The sequence below is a fragment of the Odontesthes bonariensis genome, chromosome 24 (assembly GCF_027942865.1).
Source record: "Odontesthes bonariensis isolate fOdoBon6 chromosome 24, fOdoBon6.hap1, whole genome shotgun sequence".
NCBI classification, from domain to species: Eukaryota; Metazoa; Chordata; class Actinopteri; order Atheriniformes; family Atherinopsidae; genus Odontesthes; species Odontesthes bonariensis.
In genome coordinates, this window is record NC_134529.1 from 27,184,457 (window position 1) to 27,211,570 (window position 27,114).

General features: G+C 40.3%; 1 protein-coding gene across 3 annotated transcripts in view; it reads right to left on the minus strand.

The window, feature by feature from the left end:
- Nucleotides 1-27,114, minus strand: part of bach2b (BACH transcriptional regulator 2b) — a 103,376-nt gene that overhangs the window by 16,019 nt on the left and 60,243 nt on the right. For all 3 annotated transcript variants that reach the window (XM_075458857.1, XM_075458856.1, XM_075458858.1), the window contains 2 exons: nucleotides 18,253-18,507; nucleotides 1,690-3,201 (listed from right to left, as the gene is read on the minus strand). In XM_075458857.1, coding sequence (XP_075314972.1) covers nucleotides 1,690-3,201; nucleotides 18,253-18,495 — 1,755 coding nt within the window. In that variant the 5' untranslated portion in view covers nucleotides 18,496-18,507. The remainder of the gene's footprint in view (nucleotides 1-1,689; nucleotides 3,202-18,252; nucleotides 18,508-27,114) is intronic.

Here is a 27,114-nt window from a genome sequence, read left to right on the forward strand (position 1 = left end):
AACTTTGTGTGACTCAATAGATATTTGACAGAGGATATTGGGTATAGTAAGCCAGCATGTTCAGTGGCTGATACATAATAATAAACACCGTACCCACACAAAGAAATGACAAAAAGGAACCAAAATGTCACTGTCACTTTTGGTCTGTTAAACCCAAATGATGACTCTGTAAATGCGTTCCACATAATTTACAGTGACACATTCAGTAGGCCCTTCAAAGTCCCATTAATCTAATAGTGATGGGTGTTGTATGGCACACTTTGAGGGTAATAAATTACACATTACTGCCGAGCCTCTTTATCTTGCAGCTTTGTTTATGCACCAGAACTGAATTTTTTTCCGAGGAAAAACACGATCCTGTATATGTAATTCCAACTCTTGCAACATACTGACTGGCTCTGTGATTACCATGGTAACACACTACTTTCTCTCTTTCTCCTCCTGCTCCCTTTGTGCACTAAGAGCAGCCCTCTCCACCAAGCCCAACAAAAATGATTCTGCCTACACCTCCAGCAAATATCTCTAAATGTAATATCACAAGAATCCAAATGACCAAGTGGCATCACAGAGTCTCATGAAGACAAAGGGCAGAAGTTCAAGCTCTGCATCACCCATCATATGATGTCACAGTCTGCAGAAAAATACAAGACACTGTGTCAAATGAAGACCCGCCAATGAATAATTTATCAGAAAGGCATTTCACATTTCAACCAGCGAAACAGAAAGGGCTCCTTTTCCAAGCCTCACAGCGTTCAGGAAGAGACATTTTGGAAAAGGTTCATTCACCTGACAAGAAGAGGCCGTGTATGCAAAATCCTTTGAATACATCGGGAATTTTAGGAAGCAATCCTATTCTTTGTGAAATTATTTTATTGTCTTATTGTCTCAGGAGAAAAATATGCTCATTTTAACAAGCATATAATTTAATATATAATCTTTCTGATCTTTACAACATAAATAACAACAGTCGTCTGGTCTGCAGTTTGGAGGACATCTGCCCAAGTGGATTACAAGAGGGCCATTAGAGGATTGGCTATTCATCCTTGTCAGCACTCTCCACCTGTGTTTTAGTCTTGTCATGTAATTTAGCTGAACTTATCAACAGCTTATATCATTGCAGCCTCGATCAATTAAAACTCTATGACCATAGCACATTACTATTGTAATGAATTGGCTGTAATCGTTTTGCAACACACCCACACATGTAGGCTACACTCCGACCTGGCAATGCATATTTATGGAGGCCGATAAATGCCAGGTTTCTGCTGAGATGGTATGACTTATGGGTAGTTGGTGCTGGCAGGGAGGCAAGGGGGATCAATCTAGCAGGCAGATGTGGCATATATGCATACCCCTCTCAAAAAAGATGATCAAACAATCACAGTCTGCAGAACATCACCACAGCCTCCTGCATTTAGACTGTCCTAGAGCATTGGACTCTGATATTCAGACTCATTACACAGCTCTCCAGCAGTGCATAAAGCAAATGAATAATATCAGAGCACATCTGTGCCCTTTGGTGGTGCTGTAAATCTTGCACTGACTCATTGCTGCTTCAATTACACTATGATTTAATGACTGTTAATGCAGACCCACAGAGCAGGCCACTGCTATATAATTAGCAATGGAAGAATTGAGTGTGATGGCTACATTCTGTGTTACATGCGATAGACAGTGTTTTACACTCACCTCTGGCCCTCGCTCCTGCACATTGCAGGACTCACTGTCTCCCTCTGAGAAGGAGCCTGACTCGTCGCTGGAGTTGGTGCCGTAGGACTGCTCACATTTGATCTTGGGTCGCACTGGGTTGAAAAGAGCATCCCCTCCAACACTTTGCTCCTGTTGATCCACATTGAGGCAGCGTGCCACAGTGGAGCATGGTGAGGAAGAGAACTCAAACTGAGGCAGGCTGCAGGGGGAGCCTCCACTGCCGTCCTCCGCATAAGAGTAAGAGGAGCAGGAGCTGGAAGTCCTGGTTCGTGTCTCACAAGGTGGTGAGCGTGGGCACACTTTAATTGGCACTGGGCAGCTGGTGTTGGGCCGTGGACGGCACAAAACTGGGGGCTCAGAAGAAGTGGTGCTGGGAGAATAGCTCTGAGAGTTGGGTAGGGACTGGCTAGCTCCAGCCCAGAGGCCCTTTGTCATGTGCTCTGAGAGCTCCATCTCTAAAGAGTTCCCGCCAGGATAGGAATGCGCTGGTGTTCCCAGACGGTTGCAAGCCCCTGAGGAAAATATGACACTACGGCGGTCTAGCTCAACTTCCTGCTTGCAGACCCCATCGCAGGAAGCAGCCTTGAGCGTCAACCCGGCAGGGAAATCATCCCCATCCTTTGGGGATGTTACAGACAGACCCAGCTCCCCAGTGAAAGGCCTTAAGTCTTTTTTAAGATCTCCCTGAGAGTTTCCTTTCTCCTGGGGGCAGACAAGTCTGTTGGTAAATAGCTGCTGTGATGTGTTGGACAGACTGGGTAGGTCCGCCCCTTTCTTGAAGAAGGCTCGGAGGCAGGATGGGGAATTGGTTCTCTTGGTTCTTTCCAGAGATGTGGGGTTATCCATTTCCATGGCTGTCACGCCGTCCTTATCCTTGACATCCTGCTCATCCCCTGACAGACACAATGAAATGGCATCTTCCTCTGCTTGTGGTTCGACTTTTATCTGTGCCACAGGCAGCCTGCCCTGACCTGGCACTATCCCGCTAACGCTGCTCTCCTTTAATGTGCTTGGAAAACCTGAGGTACTGGTGTGTGAGGAGGTGTCATTATTGTGCTTGTTACAAGCCCACTGGTATTTCCTGTACTTGGGGCATCGTGGAAGGTCTGATGCTGCATGCCGATCAAAGTCCAGCCGGCCATCTGTGAAGTTATTGGGTATAGTCATTGCTAGACTTTCATCATCAGGATGTTGAAAGGAGGTGAGGGTATCCGTACAGTGCCGTACTCTAGGGGAGCTGGGTCTCTCTGTCTCTGACTGCATGCTCTCGTCCTCTGAGTTGTTAACTACTGCTGCCCCCTTGTGGCAAAGTAGCAAACTGTCTTCTTCTCTACGCAGCTGAGCTTCCAGAAAGCGAAAGCATGAGTCCTCCAGGTTGTGCATGCGCAGGAATTCGGCACAGCGGATGACCTCTTGAATGTTTTCTCTGCTGAGTAACAGCTTAGCAGTGTAGGCAAACTGCAACAATGGAGCGAATCCCCTGGCAGTGACCTGCAAAAAACAGGGAAATTGCCAGCATTATGATCAGCACAGCCATTGTTAAGAGCACTTGGAGTGTGGTGAGACAAACCGACAGCTCCAATGAACATAAACAAACACTGTTAATCTTTCTATCAGGTCAGCACTGCATTTCAGTGCAACAGTAAGTAAGAACTGGTGCTCTGGGGATGTGGTTACTTGTGTTTAGCTACATGTTCATAGTAAAACCACTTATGCAACATTCCAACTGTCCACCACTGTCTGCCCTGTGGTCATCAGTGGTTTTGCATACACCCTGTCCTGCCACTCCTCTTGCTTTGCTCTTTTTTTAAGTATGTAAGAAAAGTTGTCCATGAATCAAAAGTGTTTTATGATCTGTTTAAATTCATTCACCTTAACTCATTCATTCACCTTAACTCTTATCTTAAACTCTTATCTTATCTTATCTTAAAGCACAATATCTAAAATGGTGCTTTCGTTATGTAAATTCTTTGTTTAACTGTGATTCTTAAGGAAAAAAAAAGAATTATGGATCTATAAGGCTCGTTCAATGGCTTAAACCAAGGACTGAATTTTAGTCTCTGCATGCTAAATATGTAACTCTGCAAAACTTATTTCAACAAGTGATTATTTGATTAAAGAATGAAAAGGCTATTAATCTGACCACATGCCATTTTTTGGGGCAAACACTATGAAATTCGATATAAACTGATCTACCTGGGAGCCCCAGTTATAAATGTTTTTGCTTACCAATGAAAATGCCTAGCAGTGTGTGTACAGTAAGTGCTCAGATCAGGTCATTGCCCAGCCACCTCACTTTCTGTGTCAGTGCCCTGTGTCCTCGGGGCAAGTGCTTGTAAAGCTTAAGGGTTTGTAAGACCACGGCTTATCCTTGTAGTGGCCATGTGGTGCAGGATGACAGAGGGAAGCCTCCCATTTGGACTTAATGCCAGATAATTAGGTAAACTCCTGAGCCTGCAGCGTTCCAGGCTACCCTCTGCTGCTGTTGTCACTAACCACACATACAGGAGAAAAGATTCCAATGACTGGGTTTGTCTGCTGTTGGAGATCAGCACCAAGTTCGCAGTGGGTTGTGTCCTTCACTTTACTAAGGCTCGATAAACCAGTCCCTATAGTTTTATCCTGGTTCATTTCCTGGTGAAAGATACATTACTGTTGGGTTGTAGAAGAATACAGTCAGCGATTAAAGGTATTCTCAGATATAATCACAGTGGATTCACTTTAGAACAATGACAGCATTATTTGTCATCTCAGTGGCTGAGTGATGTGAAATCTTTCTTACAAGACTCAACAGAAGCATGCAAATAAAGATGTGGTTTTAATGAACCCACAGCACACTGACTGTTTTGCCACCCTTGTTTGGGGATAAGAGGAAGATAAATTACCTAGATACTGCAAATACTTTCCAGAAGTCAAGCTGTCTCTGCCAGACACCCCACTGGTGAAAAAAGATTTTCTATCTAAAGTAATCAAAGTTCAAAAGTAATACAACAATAAGCAAAAGAAACCCAAAGCGGTTTGTGTATATAAACTAAAACATATTAGGAAGAAAGTTCATCCTAATGTGTCTTAGAATAAAATCAATGAGCATGATGGATTCTGTAGAAGAAGACTGAAATGGTAAATGGTCCATGCTTACATATGGATGCAGTGAGGATGGAAAAACTGACCTTCCAGTTGGAAGATCCCCACTCTGTCATGGGGGCCCAAACATTTGTGTCATGTTACAGCTTTTGATTACTCTTAATGGAGGCCCAAAGCAAACAGAACTCATGTTGCTTTATGTCTTGTCCAACAAAAAAGAAAAAAAGCTGTAGATATATATGCTGTATATGGGTTTTTGCCAATTTGGATAGATCATGAGCCCAAAATAAAGATTGGGATTATGTGATTAAATCATAGTACGAGTACTAGAACATCCCTATTTGAACAAATCTGATACTACATACAGCTGACTCAAGCACACACAACAGACTTACAGTACTTCTGACAGAAACAACTGAGACAGTATGCTTACAAAAGATTTGACTGTATTAGTTGTGCCCATCCTTACATTATAACTACATCATCTGTTTATCCTGCTGTTACACATTCATAAGCATCATTACACATTCCTCTTTTCCATGAATTGCTGTTATTATTGTTTATACTGCAGGTCAATACTAGCTGCTCTGCTCCTTTAAAAAGCTATAGATTAATGTGTTTTTTTTAAGTTGCAGCTTTGTGCTCTCAATTGCTTCTTCAGAGCAACAGCTGTCAAATCTTTCAATGTTTCTTTCAGCTGGTGCATGACAACTTCAAATTTTTTTTTTACTCAGTACTTATTGCTCTGTAAGCTTTGTAGTAAGTGTAGCGCTGACCACATGCTATAAACAGACTTATAAACACTTGCATAACTAATGTTTGCTCTTGATTTTGTCTTATTTTGGCCTTAATTTCAATTACACATCTGCTAAGTTTCTGCAATGATATGGCCACAGGCTGCCAAGTGTTTAAGATGTAAACCAGTAGATGGGTCAGATGCTATAGATACATGTATAATGTGTGAAATTTAAGATTTATTATAAAGGTTTTTGGATCTTTAGGGTGCACGGCTGCTGGGTCTGCAGTTGAAACTCCTTATTTAACCCTACATAGATCAATGGCAGCCTCCTAACATGCCTGTTGAATGAAGCACCTTGCTTTGTGCTCTGACTAACAGAGAGCCTTACAGCAATACACACACCAGTCATTGGTAAGAGGAAGCTGCTGACTCCATATCTGTTAGGGGGGATGGTCTGTGTGTGTGTGTGTGTGTGTGTGTGTGTGTGTATGTGTGTGTGTGTGTGTGTGTGTGTGTGTGTGTGTGTGATTGTGTCTGTGCGTGTGTGTGAGTCTGATGGATTGAGGGTAAGGGCTTTGACTGGACTATCCGATCTACTGATGAGCACAGCCCACCCACTGTACAACTATTGCAGGACCACTCAGGAACATGCACATGTTTACACATATGAATATGTGTCCACACATTTCTGCACTTGATGGAATAATAACTCAATGGAATCTGAATCTCAAGCTCTGTAAGGGTTGTACAGTATGTCATTTAGGCTGCTGAGAGATATTTTATCCCACCAGACATCTTGCTGGCTTCATAACAGGATTTCTAGTCAAGCATTAAATATGCACACCAGTTGTAAATCTAAAATTCTTGGTGATTTCCTAGAAATAGATTAAAACAGAAATGTATGTGCAGCAGAGGCCGTGGTACCCTAAATTTTTTGCTCTACGTTAAATTTGCTGACTGCAAGAGCTCAAAAATATTCTGGTGTCCCTATAAAACACATTTAGAGTTGTGAAGATTTTTGAAGGGAAACTACGCCTGTAAAATTTAGTTTGCTTCAGGGTTTATTAGCTGTGACAGCAAGCTATTGTTTTCATTTTGTGAGTGTCTGTGCTTGTGTATCATCATGGCAAAGTACAACCATTGTAGTGGAAACTACCACATAGATGATTTTGAGTTATCTGAAAATTGTTTAAACAGTGTATTTATGGGTTTGTACAGAATTTGTCTTTACAAACATGTAGGTGAGATCAAAAAGAGCTGGACCTGACATGATTCACATGGTGACATGTGGTCCTGTAGATGACTGTAGGAAGCACTAGATAGTTCCGTGTTCCATGTGTGTTGTTGACATCAAAATGTGAGTTTAAAGATGGGTATGAAAACTAACTCACTCATTACAACTATTTTATTATTTCTTTCTCTTGAGCACTTTGAAGTGAATAAAATAAAGTTTAGTCAGATGCAATGTGGGAACAAACGGTCACAAATTCCCTCAAAGTGAAGCAAATTCAAGCTGATCTGCAGATAAAATTGTTCAATATTACTAGTCTATCGTGGTTTTTTATGACGTTAAGTCAGTATGGTACTCATGCAGAAAACAAATTGATGATGTACTGAGGACTGGTGCATAAAGTAGGATAGAGTCCATTAATATATACAGTATATAGAGAAAAAAAAACACATCTCAAGCCTCCAACCAAACTGTGTAAATGTACTGATAACTAACTGCCACTATAGCCTCACTACAGGCATACAAACACACACTAAATAAGGTGTTGCAGAATGAACCAAGCTGACTTTGATGGCATGGCAGTGGAAGCTTAAAAGAGGTTGGGTGGCTGGTTTGTTGTATCCAGGGCTGCTGATAAACAGCAAAGCTGCTGGAGGAAAATTGCTGAGCGAACCAGGGATCTATTTTCAGCTAGCATCAGCAGCTGCTGCCTGCGGGAGCGCATCTTTATGTGTGCCCTGCACCATATGTGATTACTCCACTGTTACAACCAGCACAGCAGCATAATGAATGAAAGCCTAAAGAGACAGATGCAGGATGGAGAAAGAGAGAAGAACACATACTGGAGGAGGATAAAGAGGGGGAAATGAGAGGAGGGGAGATGGAGGATACACAGAGTCTCCTGGTCATTAACTCACTTGCATGATATTCAAAACATTACAGCTATTAAAAGCATTTACTACATAAGTCAAGACAAAGAATCAAATGAATCACTGTAAAAGATTGAGGCCAGTTCATGCTAAATGCTCTGCTCTACGTCTGGAGTACACAGAAAATATACTTTTAAAAGGCAGGAAATTATTGGCAGTGGTCAATTAAACCCACAATATTTTTAGGTCTTCCAAATATCCTTTCATAAACAAGCTGAGCAGTCCTACAGTGTCCTTCCTCATTCAATCACTCTTCTTCTACCCTTACCAATAACTCTCAGCCTTTTGCCTTCAAAGAGAGGACTAATCTATGTAAATGGCTTGGGTAAAATCCTGCATGTCACGCATGCTAATGACACGACACAGCATGACAGGGGAGAACTCTCTTGTACTACGCAGGAGAAAATACTCCATCTCTACTGGAGACAGCAGGCAACGCTTCAACATCAGATCTGCTGAGTAACCTCACTTTAACCTCTGTGTGGCCAGACAACGAATAAGGAGCCAAAGACACAACGCTCATGGAACTCATGGAAATGAAAGAGGTGCTAACTGTATGGTGTAATGATGCAGTTGTTAGTTCAGTTGTTATGTTGGAGGAGAAAATGTGCAGAGAGCATAAGCTGCCACAGAACAAAAAGCTCCTGTTCTGGTGAATTACATTAGTGCAGTAACTTATCCAACTACCTGTTCATACAGACATTGTATCTGTGTCACAGCTTGCGTTAGAGCTGCATTATACTGAAAACATACCGAATTGACTGTGGTGTTTCTTGTCTAAAAATTAAGTCAAATCTGGTATGACAAGCCACACATGAGAAATCAACTGTAAGACAGTAAAGAGACCTTCTGTAACAGGAACGACCCTAAAGTTATTTTTTAGAACAGTGGCAGGGGTTACATGTCTGTCTGCAGAGAAATTTAGTCAACATATCAAAACACCCGTGTAGAATGCAGTTGTAAAACTTCAAAGGTGGGTTCAAAGGTGGATCAACTTTTGCAGAATTTGAAGGAGAGTTCACAGTGGTGAAAGATCAAAATGTAACAAGAATGTCAGAATAAAGTTGTAAATCTTTACCAACTGTATTCATGATTGACTCTCTCACTGTTGTTGATTTGCCTTTGGTAAGTGTCTGAAAGTTTTTTTTGTACAGTTTAAAAATAGAATGCCACAGACTGGCATATACAGTATTTCGAAACAAAGCATTCTAGGCACTATTCTTCAAGGTTGGGGTAGTTAAGTACAGAGACTGAATAAATTATGGTTTCAAGATAATTTCAGTCACAGTGAAAACATTTTTGGTAAAAAAAAAATTGTAGTGTATAGAAAGTGTTTTTTAGTGACAGCAGAAGCTCGGACGTTCCTGGTGCTGAGCTAAGGGTAAGTAAACCTCCTCCTGATAGTGGATTAAATCAGATAGTGTATGTCTAATCCTCTGCCAGTGCAGCTTACAGTAAAGGCCAAACACTGGCGAGGACATGACCCTACGTCTACTCTATTTAAGACTTATAAATAGAAAAAAAAACGTTTATTTTTGTTTATATTAACAACAACAACAAAAAAAGAGTTACTATGCTTGTGTGGCAGGTCCTGCAGCTCAAACAGATCAAATCTGTGAATTCCTTTCATTAAGGGGAACGTTAGCTGCTTAATTGAGCAGGGTTTTGGAGGTTAAATACAAAGAAGACAAAGATGGGATCACACTGCCGGCTGTTGCCTGGCAGACTGGCAGCTGAAGGTGCTCCTCTAGCTTACCTCACACACTCAGACAAAGACCCTGCATCATCTCTGTCAGCTTGCCGGAATAAAGTTGTCCTACTGTTGGCTGGGGGAGATAGACCCCCTGATGGACCAAGGGGGTTGGGTGTAAGCTAAGTGTGAGCACTGCTCCTACCACAGCTTATCATTCCTCTCCATAAAGCTGCCTCTTTATCTCATACCAAGCAACCCCCATCTTTGAGGAAAGCAAGCTATGGCCCTGGCTCCTTACTACCACCATCTGTCTAACAGGCTGTATGTGTATGTTTGCTTCAGCCAAGCAAATGGTATGGGAGAAGTCTGCTTCAATTAGCAGGCATTGTGTAGATCGAGCCCCAAACAAGGTAAGGTCGATGTCACTTATCAACCCTCCAAAAGCTCGAAAAGAGCATTACATGCTCACAAATGAACAGTCTATCACAAGGCAAGGCAAGGCAAAGCAAGGCATCTTTATTTATATAGTGCACTTCATACCACAGGCAACTCAATGTGCTTTACATAAAGACAAGGCATTTAAAAGAACAGCATAAAGCAGCATAAAAACAAGCAATTTAAAGAGAATAAAAAAAAAATAGAATAAAAACACAGTTAAAAGCAATCAAAGAAGAGGGGAAAAAGAAAAATATAAACTCAACCATAAGCACACCGAAAGAGAAATGTTTTTAACCTGGATTTAAAAGTGCTTACAGTTGGGGCTGTAATGGAGCCGGAAGGTGAACAATTTATCAACGACTTTCACGATAGACGTCGCGAGATTAGGTCGCCTAGCGTAGCGACGCCTACTGATCAGGAGGTGAACTGCCTTGCGTATCCGACATCCCGACGGAGAACTTGGAAAGGTTTAATGGCCTCTGCGTGACCACGGAGTCGGATTGACGGATAGCGACGGAGTAGCATACCGAGGCCTTAACCTAAACTGGGTTCATCTCAGGAACCTCCGTGTTTCCTGGATTCTTTGGTGAACTCTCTCCTCCACTGCTAGGTTGTGGTTTAGGTGCTAGATTGGAGTCGATGTGATACAAAGAATTTAAGGGCCCTCACACACAAAGCTGACAATCAGCTACCTGAGAATCTGTAACCACTAAAGAATGCTGTAGCCACTAGAGGCCTTTGGAAACACAGATTTTGGGTCTGTTGAAATAAACCAAATTGTCTCTGACACTGCCGGTGGAAAAAATATATTGCAAGAAATAGACTATTTTGTGTTTGTTAGAGAGTCCGTTTTTTTTAGATGAAAAATGTGCAGTGTTTTCCACCTCAAGAGTAAAGAAATGACAAACAGAAGGTGGTTTGAGGTCTCTAAACCAGCGTGATGCTGAATCATAGTCTGACTCTCTGCTTTTTTCCACTGTAAAAATGGCTGTCTGCTATGAACCGAAGCACTCTGCTGTCCACACAGGGCTCTGAAATCAAACCTTCCATCCAGCCAGAATATTCCCACACCAGGGACAGTGCAGTTGTCAATAGGTAGAAAGACTTTGTCAATGATTATTTCATTCACCACACTTAAGTCAGCAAACTAATCTATATCTATCTATCCATTCTTTATACTGCCTTAAGGGCAGCAGGGGGGCTGGAGCCTATCCCAGCCCTCGTTGCTCACTAAAAACTGCTGTAAGTGATAGCTGTCTGCTTTGATCATGGCAGTGAGGAATGAGTCACATCTTTTTTTTTAATCACAGTCCCTCAACATTATTGTGAAAAATTAAAACTTTCCTCATTGGAGAACTCTCTTTAAAATATCTCTAATTGGGGCAGTCTGTGGCGTGGTGGGTACAGCAGGCACCCCATGTACAAGAGGCTATAGTCCTCACTGCAGCTGGCCCCGGTTCGAGTCCCGCATCGGACGGCCCTTTGCTGCGTGTTATTCCCCCTCTCTCTGCTTCCGGCCTCTCTACACTGTCCTATCTAATAAAGGCATAAAAAGCCCCTAAAAATATATATCTAATTGAATTATCTCACTGGGATGCTTATTCTCATTAATCTACATTAGTTTTACATTCACTAAAAACTATATAAATTTGACGTTGAGCAACAATGCAGACGTTATGCTCCCCCATTTGCCGTCTGCCAGTAGCATCACTGAGAAGGAGTGTAATTGTTCTGTTCCCATGATGTGATGGGCAACAAAACCACATGATAAAACTGACTGCCACTGTGCAAGACAACAGTCACATTAGGGATAGATGATGTCACTCAGCCGCGCCAGCCCCAGCAACTCCAGGGGCCCGTGAGCCCATGAGAGAGGGATGATGAGGGTGGTGGGGGAGGTGGTCTTTGTTTCACATTTCATCTGCACTAACCTCTCCCTTTCTCCCAGTAGTAGCCAATGCCCTTCTGATACAACCTTTGCTATACATACAGCAGGTAAAGCCCTCAGTAGCTTGTGAAGCAATACTAAAACATAACGAGGCAGATGACTGTCAGTCAAGTGCTGCTTAAGTATGTATGTAGCATAACTAGAGGGTGCTGCTCTGAGCTGACACACAGCAGAAGTGACCGAACAGACCATCCCCCCCAGCATCAGACAGAAGACGGAGTTCAGACTGGAGGCAGGGATGCATCAGCACATTCAAGTCACTGACCGTGAAACAAAAGGTGACTAGGGACGTTAAAAAAACATGATGGGCAGCATCAGTGGCATGACCCTCTTCCATGATGTGTCTATGGCTAGGTCCACATTAGAGAGAGATGTAAATCGTGCTGAAGACTGCAGTTTCGTGGAATATGAAAATAAAAAATATAAAAGATAAAATGGGCAAAATGGCAAAAGGGCTTCACGTCTGTGTGGTAGTTGGCACTGTTGCCTCACAGCAAGATGGATCTTGGTTTGAATCTCAGCTGGATCTTTTCAGTTGTGTGGTGGTTAGCAACCATCTGCACATATTTACTGTAACCACAGCAATAAAATGACTTTTTAAGACCATTTGCCTCATCATTGATATCCAAACTTTACATGCATTTACTTGTTCTATGATATAATATTTTGCATTCCACATTATGAGTACTGTTAATTCTGAACTTTTTAGTTTGTTCTGCTGAACAAACCAAAGTTCATATATTAAAAGAGCTTTTCTGACCATTTATGGACAAAGAAAACACAATATAAAGGTTAGGGGATGCTCTTCAGCTTTGGCTGGCAAGTCGCTTATGAGAGGGAAAATTCCAGTACATCCGTTTTTGGATGTACTTGAATTAAAAATGAATGTATACAAATGAATTAGACTCTAATTGGCTTGAATTGGACTGTATCTTTAAGATGACATTTCATGTGATTTGGCGCTATATGAATAAAACTGAAATGAATTGAAGTAAATAAACAATTATCTCCCACAGAGAAAGTAAGAAGTGGCAGATTGTCTCAAATGTTTTTTTTTACCAGGTCCCCAATGTTTCAGCATTGGACATACTAAATAACATGATTCCTGTATTTATACTGGGACAAGGACAGGCCAGGTCAAAGCCCAACTGTAGCTTGAATCAACTGTGCATGCAGCTGTGCTGACTGTCTGTTGTAAAGTGAGTATTACATAGCAAAGGACTAAGGCTGACAATAAGGCTCCTGTTTCACCTCTCATTCACGTTCGCAACTGTCTCCGTTCTCAGCATAACTGCTCACATACTTGCCAGTGTAGTACACTAAGTGTGTTACCAAGGGGCTTCCACAAGGGGGCACACCTGATCCCTCATACTGGAAGCTGTTGCCCGAATTACAGGATGTAAAAAAACAACCTCTGATAAATGGTAAATATGGGATGAATAGAAGAGGTTAGCATTTTGTTGACCTTAAGAACCATGCCAGAAAAAGTGACATCTGCAGTATCTTAGATGGTATGCAAGGCCCTAAATTAAGCAAAATTGACGATACGAAACGTCCAAAGTGAACTTACACACCCCCAACTGGTCACCAACATGTTGGAGCTTGCATATTCTGAGGACATGCACCACCGACCCACCAAACGAACGCAGGATACGCGAGCCAGCCACGATTAAGGCCCCTCTGTCCAAGAATAAGAGCTCTATTTTAAAATAAACACCATCAAGCTGATCACACTTTGCAACTGACCATGTGGCCAAATAACCACCTCACATCCCTGCATAACCTCAAACCCCACTTGAAACTTTGACACAACTGGGTCTTTCAACGGGTTAGTGACCCAAGGACACATCAGCTGGTCAAGCTGGTTATGGAATGGATAAAGCAGACTGACATCATTCTTTTGGGAATCCCTCCCGAATTCCTGGACCTGAATGCTACAGAATACATTGGTTGGTTTGTGTTTTAGCCAACCAGTATAGATTATTTTCTTTTAAAAATAATCATCCCATGTTGATTTCAGAATAACTTAAAGGAACACTATGTAATATATTAAGTCATTTATTAGCTCAAATCAACATATTCATTCATAAATTAGTCTTCATTGGTGTAAAATTATCTCTGTCAAAAATCTCAATTATACTCCTGAGTGAAGAATAACTTGTCTGTATCTACATAGAGCGGGCAAGCTCTATGGAGGCTGCCATGTCCTTCTGGTCTATGAAAAACGTTGAAGTGCCGAGAGGGACATAAAGCACTTCGAATCGCGTTTTCCCCATTTTGACGTCATGTTTGCACGCAGGTATAAACAGAGCCAGTCTACGCCATTAGACATTCTCTGGTATAAACCAGCCTGAATGGCTGCACTTTTGTTCGCAATGGAAGACCATAGTTATGCCACGCCACAGGAGAAGGGATCCTCGTCGCCAAAAAAGCGACAAAGAGAATTGAAAAGGCAACGTGAGCTTCTTGAATCTTGACACATACTGCCTGCCGTAGTTCAAAGCACATTTGAAAACGCGAGGCGCTAGAGAGCAAATTCATTCGACTTTGCAAAATAAAATTGCACCACTAGATGGGGGAAGAAATTACACAGTGTCCCTTTAATAAATTCACATTTGTGCACTAAACTGAAGATGTATGCTGTACATTCATTCTGCTCCATGCAAATACAAGTTCAGAGAGGTTCAAAGCCAATATTGCTATCGCAGTTAGGTCCAAGATGTGTCTAAGTGAACTTCCAACCTGAACTGTATATTGGCTACCAGCTGCTCTGCTCTCTAAATACTAAGTCATTTGCATCAGCTGTTGCAAAAACCCATATTGGTCAACCACTAATGTCAATGTCATTGAGACAGAATGAAGCTAAATAATCATTATGTTGTGCTGCCATTTAAACAAAATGTGAAAATGTCAAATTTAACAGAGATGAATCCAAGAAAGTAAGAAACTTCAACAGACGTAAGTCTCTCTGGCACATTAAAGAGACAGTTATTGAAAGATGTTACTTTCCACACTCCCATCTCACACCTGAAACCCACAGCCGTTCATGCATTATTTAAACCGCTGAATGAAGGGGATGCACCGAGGAGTTGTTCCCTGCAGTAATTCTTTGAGTTAAGAAGGGGAAAAAACAGAAACTCATTTTACATGAGATGCTGGCTTTCTTTTCAGTGAGCAACAAAGTTGTTTGACAGACATTATTTTATTAATGCATGCTGCCCCCAATGAAGAGACACATCTCCACGGCACATGTGGGATGTGCCCCAGTTTTTTCTGCAGCACATGTTCGTAGGAATATGTACATATGACATCAATATGTCAAAAGGAGGCTTTCATCATACAATTGTGGCAGTGCAATCGGTGTTTGCTGTGGCCTGTGGTAAAGCTGGTTAATAAGAGTGTCCCTTTATACAGTTTTGGTCTAGGTTTAAGAAAAAAATATCTCTTTTATATGTGTTAAAATAGACAAAAAATACAATCATGGAAATCTGTACGTGTTTTTTGTGTTGTGAAAAGTTCTGAATTTTGATGAGTGAGAAGTAAAACTGTGAGAGCTGAGGTGAGCATGAGGGAAGAATATTCCTGAACCTGATGAATGCTGAGCCAAAGGTAGCGTTAATCTTGCCGCAAAGTGCTATGTACCGTTAACACCGGCGGCAACAGCAACTGACAGGTGCTAATTGGCAATCACACTACTACAAGCTCTATTTCGTCACACCTTTCTCTTTATCTTACAGCAAATGACATTTACTTATGACATTTTATTGCTGTCTACTCTCACAACAAAAAAAGACATTACTATAGAGAGACGAAAACAAAATCAACACAATACAAATAAATATATCTGACAGCTTCTGTTGGAGAACTTCACCCCTAAGGTGAATCCTAATAAAGAGAATAATCAAAATATTGGTATTCATGGTCTAAAAATATATCTATTTTAATATTTTTAATATTAGTAGTAACCAATTCCCTGGATTGTAATGAACAAAATACCCATGCATTACCTCGGGCATGCCATTGTCGCTATGAATGAATCCACACTTTTGTTGGACCACCTTTGATACAGCACGCATTCCCTGCATCATTGTTTCGAAAACTTTGTAAAATGTCACTCATTCATTTTTTAGATTTGAACTTCTACTGTACTGATGATGGAGGAGTTAGGTCATTGTGTAAAGTCTTGTCCGGCACATCCCAAATACTTTAAATGGGGTTAAGGTATGGACAAATCCTTGGATTGTCATCTGGGCATATATGTGTGCCATCAGCCTAAATTTAATTTAGAAGAAATAATCTGTGGATTAAAAAAACAGGTCAGGTCACCTCATTTTTAGGCCTGTAAAGATGCTTAACCCAGACCATTGGCTTTATCCAGTTTGGGACTTCTTTTTTTTTTCTTTGTTTGTTTGTTTTGTTTGTTTTTCCCTCCTTTTTTGTCCTGAGTAATAACACAGATATTTTTTCAAGTAATGTTTCTGATGCAGAATTACAGGCACCATAACTGTTATACTGTTACTAAATAAATGAGCAAGGCTATCTGGTTATCTCTGTGACACTTGAGACTTTTGAGGATTTATTTTTACTCTTTAAGCCCAAAGCGATCACTGGGCTAACTTGAAAAAAAAAAAAAAAACATTCCCCAATTTCAACAAGTAACAGATGCAAAACTGTGAAACTAAAATGAACAATCTTGGGCTGTATAGATACCGTAATCAGGAGAATTGGACCATATGATAAACCTTCCTGTCCGGTAAATGGAATGCACTTTTCTAGCGTAGCTGACCACTCAAAGCGCTTTTACATTACATGCCACATTGACCCACACACTTGTGCAGTACTTTCTTTTACACAGTCGCACACATTCATACACTAATGGACACCCCGGCAGACAACGTGGGCTTCAGTGCACTGCCCGAGGCCCCATACTCGGAATGCACAACCAAAGTACATCATGAATCAAATTATTTTTCAGATTTCTCTCTTTTTGCCTCCATAACAAAACATAGCTCCAAGTTTTTTTTTTCTACAGGTGGGGGTAGGTAGAAGACCTGAGTCCAGTATGTGCAAATCCATTTCGTCTTGTTTTTTTATTGGGTCAGAGAAGAACGAACTATCCAATGTTGGTCAATGCCTGATGTGAGACATACATGCTCAATTGGTCTAGAAGCTGTGCTGTGCAACTCTTATGATGTGTTACCATGCTAACAGAAAAGTTATTTGTATGCCAGCTTTTCAAAGCCAAATCAATGCCTGGAATAACCCAGATGAGGTAGAGGGATAGGATGGAGGGAAGGAACAAGATGGAGAAAAATGAGGAGGTTTAAACCCTTTTTCCCTTGATCATCATGGGAAATGTGTGATCACTGGCAGATGGATTTGCCTGAAGCCCTGAATATCAACAGCGGGAATATTGGGAGGGCAACATGATTTGTTTTACTGAGACATGGCTGCAGGAACACTCCTCTATCCAGCTCGCAGATTAGACAGAGTTAGACAGATTAAGATTGCAGACAGACAGGAGTAAAAGAGGAGAGATTATAGTGCCTGTTAACAACACGTTATGTAATCCTGTCATGGAGAATAAGTCTCTGTGCATCAGATGAACTTTTGGCTGGGAGTTTCTGTCCATGTTGTCTACCATGAGAGTTACCCTGTGTGCGTTGTGTGTGGCGATCAGCTCAGTTGTTGCTAAGCTACAAAAGCAACACTCCAATCCATTTATGACAATTTCTGAAGATTTCAACCACACCTCCCAAATTGATTTTTATTTCACATTCACTTATTTTCATAAGAACAATCATTCATACTGCAACAATATAATTTACCTTTTGAAATGAATAACATGTTATTAAACTGAACAAAATTTTACTGAAGTTAACTTAACTGAAATCAAATGTTTGAGATAAAAACATTATTTATCCACATCATTATTACATCTGTTAGATGATGATTGTGTAGGGTAATGGCATCTGACTCTGACTTGTCCTTTTTTTCAAAAGGTCATCAGCCTAATGATATATCATCAAGGAATTAGGTGATAAAGAATTCTTCATATTTTTAGGAACTCAAAGAAACTGAAATACTAAAATAGTTGTTCTTTGTAAATCTGAGCACAAAAAAATCTGAAAGTCGGTCCAATTAGTTAGTCAGTTTTGGAAACCAGCAGGGTGGCAATGTACTGTACATGGGCAGCTGAAGTAGCATCTATGTCTATATATATATATATATATATATATATATATATGTACATATATATATACATATATATATATATGTTAACATGAGGGAAAAGATATAGGGTGTGAATTACTTCTCTATGGCCATGTGCCTGGCATCCTATCTGAGAATGTGTCCCCCATTGGGTAGTGACTCACATCTAGTTCTGACAGAGAATTTTAGAGGTGCATTTTTCAAAAGTCAACAGATTTTCAATCCAAGGCCTTTAAATCCATGTGTCAGTATTTTTGATAGACCTACCTCCTCAGGAAGGCTAACAACCAAGCCATTTTCTGTTTGGCCCACCAGTGCCTGGAGGAAATACTCGCTGCAGGCAGCCAGCACAGCCCGGTGCCCTCGGAACTCCTTGCCCTCCACCAGGACAGTCACATCGCACAGGATATCCTGCTTCCGCTGGTCATTGAGACAGAGGAGGATATTGGTACAATGAACTGTCGACTCATACACATACATGGGGGCTTCAGGCTTCTCATCCACGGACATTCCGCTCACACCCTGAAAATAGAAGCAAAACAGAGGGGGTCAGTTAACAGCCGAGCCCAGTGAGTGCATACCGCAGGGCTGACATCAGCCCCGGTCTACTGCAGCCAGCTTCATGATTCAACACATACAAGCCTTACTGACTGTTGCTTTAAATGCTCACTCGCTTTCTTATATTTAACAGGGCACCACAGGGCAAATATCCTTCAATTCAATAGCATTTCAATTAAAGGCAGATGTCCCACATGTGCAATGCTTTTTTTGCTCTAAAGGTCCACGTGTATCATTGATTGGACTCATTGTAAAGGTATGCTGAACAGTAGTCTGAAGTAAAGATTAGAATACGAGTGCAGCAGAGCCAGTATGACAACACAGCTGCTGATTTTCAAGCATCACAATGGGAATGAATGAAAATATGGGCATAAATAAGTTCAATAAGTGTTGATTAGTGTAATTTTGAACTGAACAAAAAGCCGTGTTGCTTTATACTCAGGTGCGTTAGCATGTCCTGACTCCAACTCTGCATGTAAATTATAGAAATTAAATTGGAAATATATGTAAAGACAAATACATGGCACACAGCAAAAAATAATAATAATTGAAAAGAGAGAAACACAGGAGCCTATGCTTAGACATGATCCACTGTAACACCCTTGAGACACCAACTGTTTCCATTTTTATTGTACACTTAAACTACCACCAACACGTTCATTCAAAGATAAGTTGGGGGCAATGACGACCAGAGCTTCAGGAAAAGGTCACTGTCATCACGTAACAATTATATTCTCAGGTGTATCAAAATAAACAACATCACTTTATAAAAGTGTTTCAGCTTTGCTGCCAGGCTGGAGTCACAGTAGGTCTGTATGACTACTCTCAAAACAAAAAGAGGTCAACTTAACAGCACGCACACCTGCAGAATAGTTTTCCTGTCAAATGTTTGTTTTTGCTCACTTTTCCTTCTAAAGATAGATGCAGATACACTCAGACAAACTTGTTTTTATATCCCTGTGGGGATTTTCCATCGACACAATGCATTTCATATGCCCTTACCCTAACCCTAACCCTAACCATCAATCCATCTTTTCTATAGATGGATTTAATTCAATTCAGGGTCACATGAGGTCTGGAACCTGTCCCAGCTGCCACTGGGCAAGGGGCGCGGTGAACCAGCTGAATGCCCAACCATGCCTAACAAAGTTTTTACCCTAAAATATCCCTTTGTACTCCTGGGGACCGCAAACTGGTTCCCGCGCTCACAGGAAATCTCCATGTGTCGGTGGGCTGTCAGGCTTTGTGTCCCCATCATGTATAAAACAACAAGTACACAGATACACACGCAAAAACACTCACCAGTGCATGTACAACTTGTCAAATATTGTTTATATCTGATGATAACTCAAGCCAAAAATGGTCTCTGGAATGAAGATTTGAGTAAATGTCTGATGTTGAATGAATGTGGGCTATTGCATACCACTGAACTGAATCAAAAGGTGACTTTGTCCTTTTGGCCTAGATTTACACATGGCTGCAAATTAAATGTTCCCAGAAAAGTTCCTCTCAGTCTTTTTTCTTAGTCAGGACAAGTTATCAGACAAATGTGGAGGTCAAAAGTGATTACATAGAGAAATGTCCTCATTTTGAAGGGAACTGTTCTAAGAAAAAAATCTTCCTTATGATCAGAGAGAAAATAATGTGTAAACAAATTGTTTACATGTCATAAACAAATTGCTGCAATAGTAGATTACACATGATGTCATGGGGTTTATATGCGGAATGATACTGGTTATTGAGGGGAATTTTTACTTGCACATTTTTTTTCTTAATAAAGGGAAAATCCAATTTCCTAGTTTTAAAAATAGCCAACCAAACAAGAAAGCCAAAGGAAGTTCTCACTAACTAATACTTAACTCAACTTCTACAAAGTTTTAGAAATACAGTAAAAGTACAATGCAGTGATTGGTGTCTATATACTAACATCTTGCCATGGTGGGAACTTTTTGTCACTGTCTGCAAGTCACAAGTAAATCTCAAATCTTTTCAATCAAGTTTCGAGTCAAGTCAAAGACTTGTGAGTCCCAAGTCGAGTCCAAAGTCAAGATGTGGAAGTCCAGAGTCAGGTCCAAGTCCTAAACTTTGAAATTTCCAGTCCTTATCAAGTCATCTGATCAAATATCCAATTCAAATGCAGAGTAATGATAGTCATATGATAGTACTAATAAAAACTGCTTCTTAAAAGGTGCATTTAGTTGCCAAAGTAAGCGGCAAGTGCAACTGAACCTGATCAAAAATAAAAAGTGCTGAGGGTGCATTTAACAACAATAATAACCCAGGACAACAAAATATTTGAAATATGGATTAAAATCTATATTATTATATTAATAATCTATATCATTATAATATTAAACTAGCAAGCTAGAAAAAGTGTTTAGCCATTAAGCTAATGTTAACTACCCACTAATCACGTGACAGCCTTGATTTGTAGCTTACAAAGTTGGATGTTTTTGCCTCTGTAATTTTTGACCCGCACATTTTGCATCCTGCAGTTCGCTTCTCGTTAAAGCTGTTAAACTTTAAGTTTAACTTCTTCCAAGTTGTTAAACTTGGTCAATTTTGTAAGCACACTAAATTACCTTAGGTTTCATTTTTCCCAACTGGAACCCAGAAATGTCGCGGTAAACCTTGGTACAACTGGGCAGTTAGTGTAAACGGACTGGAAATTAATCAAGTTGATTGATTTGTCTTTCGAGTTAGTTGACTTGAATGAGGTATCAGAAACTTTAAAAAACCCGACATGTTAAGCTTTTTGTTTGCTGTGAAATATAAAGTTTTTTCAAGTCAAAAGGCTAAGTGAAGTTGCAAAGTCCTTTATGACTCTATCAAGTCACGTCAGAAGTCCTTAAAATTATGACTCAAGTCTGACTCGAGTCCACACCTCTGCATAGCAGTGTCATTTTTCAATCTGTGTGCATAATATCAATAATTCAGGTTGCTTTATACTCAAGGTCTTCTTTCAGCAGGTGTGGAATGGTAATTTGTCAATAAGCGGAATGATCATTCAATGTCATTATTACATGCAAAAAAACATTTTATAGAGTCAAAAGTCGTCTTAATGTGAAAGGAATGGGTGGAAAATGCACCTTGTCACTGTGTATTGACTGTGTATTGAATGAAGCACAAACAACTGTAAATTATTGAAAATGTGTCAAGATTAAAATAAAATTGTGGAAATATGGTCTTCAGTCTTGTTCTTATTGCCCCACATGGATCCAAAGTGTTTTGTCTATTTCACTTTTACGGTAAAACCAAGAACACACAAGATTTTGAGCTAGATTTTCAAGCCGAAAATTGTAAAAAATAAATTCAAGATATAGTTTATACAAAGTATTTTGTCACATAGATTTCAATTAGTTTTTCGTGGTTTGAATATGGTAGTGTACTTAGTGGATTCAACAAACTTTGAAATCTCACTTTGTCTTAATGGATAAACTTAATTGATTTGGTATTAACAATTAAAGCAATCTTTTAAGCTGGGTCTTTTTTCAGTGCAGACGAATGTTTGAGGTTGCAGATAAACACCCCAGTTTTGATGAGAATCCTTGATTCGATCAGATTCAGTGGTCATCAATAGCTACGTGTGAACATTTCAAAGACATGAGAAGAAAGGAATCTGGGCTAAGTGGTTAACAACAAGAATGTCTTTCTTTTACCTATAAAGTGCAATCAACGTGTGACAGAGGCTGAAGAGCCATTGCTCGGTTGAGCCATGTAAACTTTGAACTGTCTGTAATGATGACTTCATGAGTTTCTTCACAAATAAAATAGTTTCTATGAAAGAGAAAAGTCATGGAATCCCTTCCACTATTGTAACTGATAAGAAGTCAAGTAATACTCTTTTCTAAACATTATTTTTGTTTGGACAGTTTCTGTCCTGTTGAGCTTCAACAATAATAGCTAGACCCCATCCAACCAGACTGTTTAAAGAAGATTTTCGTAAATAAACACTTCTATACTGGATCTGCTTTTGAGGCAGGATCTCTTTCTGAGTCTGTTTCTGCAGAATGTCTGGACCTGTTAAAAGGGAGTCCTACCCTTCACTGTCACATGCTGCCCCATGCATGCTCAGGACAAAAGTCTGAATCAAATTTAAGATTCAATATGATCCGCTGATTTCCTTTATAAGGCTAACTTTAACGAATTTGAATTATATGAGTCCAATTATCTTGAATTGGATGGAACAGGATTATAATAGATGGATAAAGTTGGACTGAATTGGATTAAACTGGTGACACATCCAGGGAGAACCTGATATGACTATTGTGAACATACAAATAAACTGAACTTGAATATAATCAAAGCTGGTCATGAAACTGGAGAAAGGCCTGCGCACTTACTCCATGTCATGAGATAATCACTGCAGTAATGTCCTACATCTGAATTGAGCTGAGATTTATACTATGTCTTGCATTTAACCTCACACAAACAGACTGCACAATTTCTTTCTTAATTTGACGGTACAAATGGTTATGACCAAGATTTTTTAATTTATTCCAGCCATCCATTATCTACTTTCTATACGCACTTAATCTAATTTGAGGCTGCAGGGTACACCCTGGACAGGCCGCCAGTCCATCACAGGGCCACACAGAGACTGAGTAGACACGCTCACATGCACACTCACTCCTAGGGATAATTTAGAGTCACCAATTAACCTGACATGCATGTTTTTTGAACAGTGGGAGGCAGTCGGAGTACCCAGAGAAAACCTGCGCATACACGGGGAGAACATGCAAACACAGAACACAGCTCAAACACAGAAAGGCTCCAGCCTCTTGATGTGAGGCTAACACACCACACCAGCGTGCAGCATTTCAGCTGAGTTGAACAAGTAAATTACAACCTCAAACATTTTTATGTTGATCCTCTATGTATGGCAGTTTCATCATGTCCCAAGGAACCCAGAAACCATCTTGTGCTGAAATGATTGGTTGATTAATCAACTAATTAGCATGATATCGAAATATCTAAAATCTAAAATGAGAGACTGCAATGTCCTTGAGATGTACTCGAGGACTCCATGCTTTTTTTTTGTGTTGTTGGCTAGAAATAAACCACACTGTTAGCTCCAAAGCTCAGAGACCAACTCATGTTAATTCACCACTCAAGTGGTTCACATTCATAGAAAATTAAACTACCTGATAATAGTCATTATAGTTCCTTTCAAAGCTCCTGGGGGTCTTAGACACTGGGAATGTTACTCTCTCTCAACTGCTGCTGAGCCAATGTTATCCTGAAGCAGCACATACTGGATTTAAAAAACCTTTCTCTCTATGAGAATCGAGTAAACCTGAAAAACATCAGCTGACAGTGAGTGATGAGCCTTAGCAATGTGCCAACCACAAAGGTATATTTTCTTTTTATTGATGATGTAACTTGTCACATTTATAACTCTTCAAAATAATCTTTTCTAAGCCAGACACAGCATCTGCATGACACATTTTTGACCTCAGGTTTTCGGAAATCTGGTTGGTTAGAATCAGAAGGCAAATCGGAGCCTGTGGATGTGTGCATTGCCCAGCCAGGTGTAAGAATGGATCATCTTGACAGCGCACCTGTAAGTTCTCCACTATCTCTTGTCTAGCATACTAGAATTGACAAACACAAAGAGTCAAACACTGAACACAGACAACTGTGTGGAAGTGAAAGCTGTGAGCTTGCTTCGGAGGAAGTCTTTGCTCTAAGCTCCTCTGTAGACTCAGTTGTTCAAATGTGACAGAGTTGCAATGATTTGAATGAGGCGGGCGGTCTACTGCTACAGCTCTCAGTGATGTGAGGAGGCTGTTGCAAAACAAATACATCAGCTGTACAGTTTTCTTATTCCTTCGAAACATTTTTCAGTTAGTTTCCCAGGATAATGACCTGTCTTCCAAGAATAATGTTTCCACATGTGGTTGTGAGGCTCGGAGCAATCTAAACATGCTATTTAGATCAATTCACTTAAACTTCAGATGGTTTGATGCAGTGGGAGGAAAATGAAAGGATGACACAAACAGAAGGCACACACACACACACACACACACACACACACACACATGCACATCCATTCATTTTCTATATATACGACATGTGCATAATCAAACTGACAGACACCCAGACACACGCACAGCAAAATAGGAAATTGTGGTGCTGGTGGACACAAAGGATTTTTTTTCTCTTTTTACTTGCAGGGTCAGTTGTTGACACTAGTTCTTTTCACATTTTAGGGGAACACTCCTGTGCAAATTTCCCATTAAAAACACAGTGTAAGTATGTTCCTGCACCAGTCAGAGCCGACCACAGGGCTCACTGCTGGCTACTCCTGGAGCGAGCCTGTGGATGTAAGGGATGCTGATGAGGACTAATGTGGCTGGAGACATGTTAACTCGGCACTCCCCATTATAGCAAATTACAGCTCATGGAACTATGGTGCATTGACTAAAGCATATGTGCACCACAGCCAACATACTGTTCAGTACCTAAGGTGTAGAGACAAAGGTAAAATTCCACAATCCTCATTATGGCAACCGCCATTATCTTAAGAACTGACTGTATGTGCTGTCTCCCCGTCTTTCTCCTTGGTTGACACAAGCTCAAATATATAAGTAATATCTATATGATCAATTTAGCAATGCCAATTACTGTCCATATCACAGTATTCCTTTTCTTACTTAAAAAAAGAGCAATGGAAAAACATTGAATCTCAGCACTGAGCAGTATTCAGGATGTTAGCCTTTTTTGTCCTAAAATATAAAATTCTAAATTGAATACTACTACTATTGATTATATACATCAGTTGATGTATAATTTCCTTATCATAGTCCTAAAGAAAACCCAGATACTGTGTTTCCTGGTACATGATGAACCTTGTTTTTTTTTTAGTTTTTCTTTTATAAATGAGTTATTGTAATGCTCAGCAACATCATCAGAATTATTTTCATTAAACATTAAACTCACTGGATTAAACACTGGTTAAAGGCAGTGTTTGCTACAACAACCTTTTCAAGTTGTGAAGTGATACGTTTTTCAGTGGCAGCGTTTCAAATGTTACATTATTTCCTCCGACATACACCACAAATTGTGAGCCATACTCTCCACTTTTTTTTCTGCTTTTCAGGTTACACGTGTCACCGATTATTACACAAGAAAACATATAGGGAATATGTCAGATGTCATTTAGCCATATAGTTAGCCTTTATTATCGTGCTTTATTTTGTAAGAAACCTATGATTGGGCTAATTAGCCATTAACAATTATGTAGCTAATGAGTGTGTAGAACAAGATAAGGGGCATAATGTTAGAGTTAAGCCTGACTGTGTGAGATCATGTCTTGGTTTGGGGACTTTAAGCGGGTGTGGTGAGAGGTAGGAGAGGTTGGGAGTGTGTTACATCTCTGCTTCTCAGCAGAAGTGTGCTGGATGTGAGAAGGGAAGACAAAAGGTTTGGTCATAACAGAATGAAATGCATAAAAGAGTCAGATTGGACAGAGCCCCAATGGTAGAGGTTTGACTGCTTCTCTCATTCAAGAAACTTATCACAGTCTTCTAGTTCTGCAAAGTGCTTTATGATGGCTTTCCTATTCATCCTTTTGCACATACTCATACGGCTTTCCTTATAATATATATTGTACCTTTTAGCCATTCTTATTACTCTGCAATTACACATGGTGAGCATATCGTCGGGTTCAGTATCTTCCCCAAAGACATTTCGACATGTTAACAGGCTGATCAAACCTCCTACCTTCCAGTTGTAAGATGGCAACTCCACTTGCTGAGCAAACGTTTGCTTCTGTTTTCGGCAAGCAGACCGAAGCAAACTGCTGTCAGAGATTAACTAGTGGATGACCAATTCCACCCTCTCCTGAGCCACTGGTCAGGTGACAGTTTAAAGACACACTAAGTGAACAATCATCAGGATGGTTTGAAGAACAACCTGCAATATCCTAGAATGAAGGTGATGGGGAAACACTGACACCCTAAAGCCCTCGGCTAGCACAACCCAACATTTACAGTGTAACAGCTGCACAGCTGTATGAACAAAATGATGAATGAGCTCTGTCGCACCTAGGACAATGTTAAAATACAATCTATCATCTTGCAGATTTCACAAAAGTTCAAGCAAATTTGAACATGTTTACTTCCTTACAACAGTGACTTTGTGGCGCAGATGTATTGAACCTTAAATCTCAAATGCAGCTCTACTAAATGTGATGGAACACAAAACTGAAATCCAACAATGCATCCTCTGAATTGATAATAGTAATTTATTCATTTCTCATGAATTTGCCATATTTGACACTTTTCATTCTCCACTCTGTTTACAAGTTAAAGAGCTTTTCAGAAGGTTGCGGATATACTGATCCTGATATAATACATGCAGGATGACGACTTCTAAAACATGTTGCTGATGCCCACCTGGCTCTGTTGGTGGAAGCATAATGAGGACTTTTCTTTTTTTCTTTTTTTGAACATTGACTCAGATAGTCTGTATAAAATGAAATGGACATCCTTGAAACAAATTGTGTAATAGATCAAGCGAACCAGGCCCCCTCAAACCCTCTCGTCCATCTAAAAAATATATTGAGTG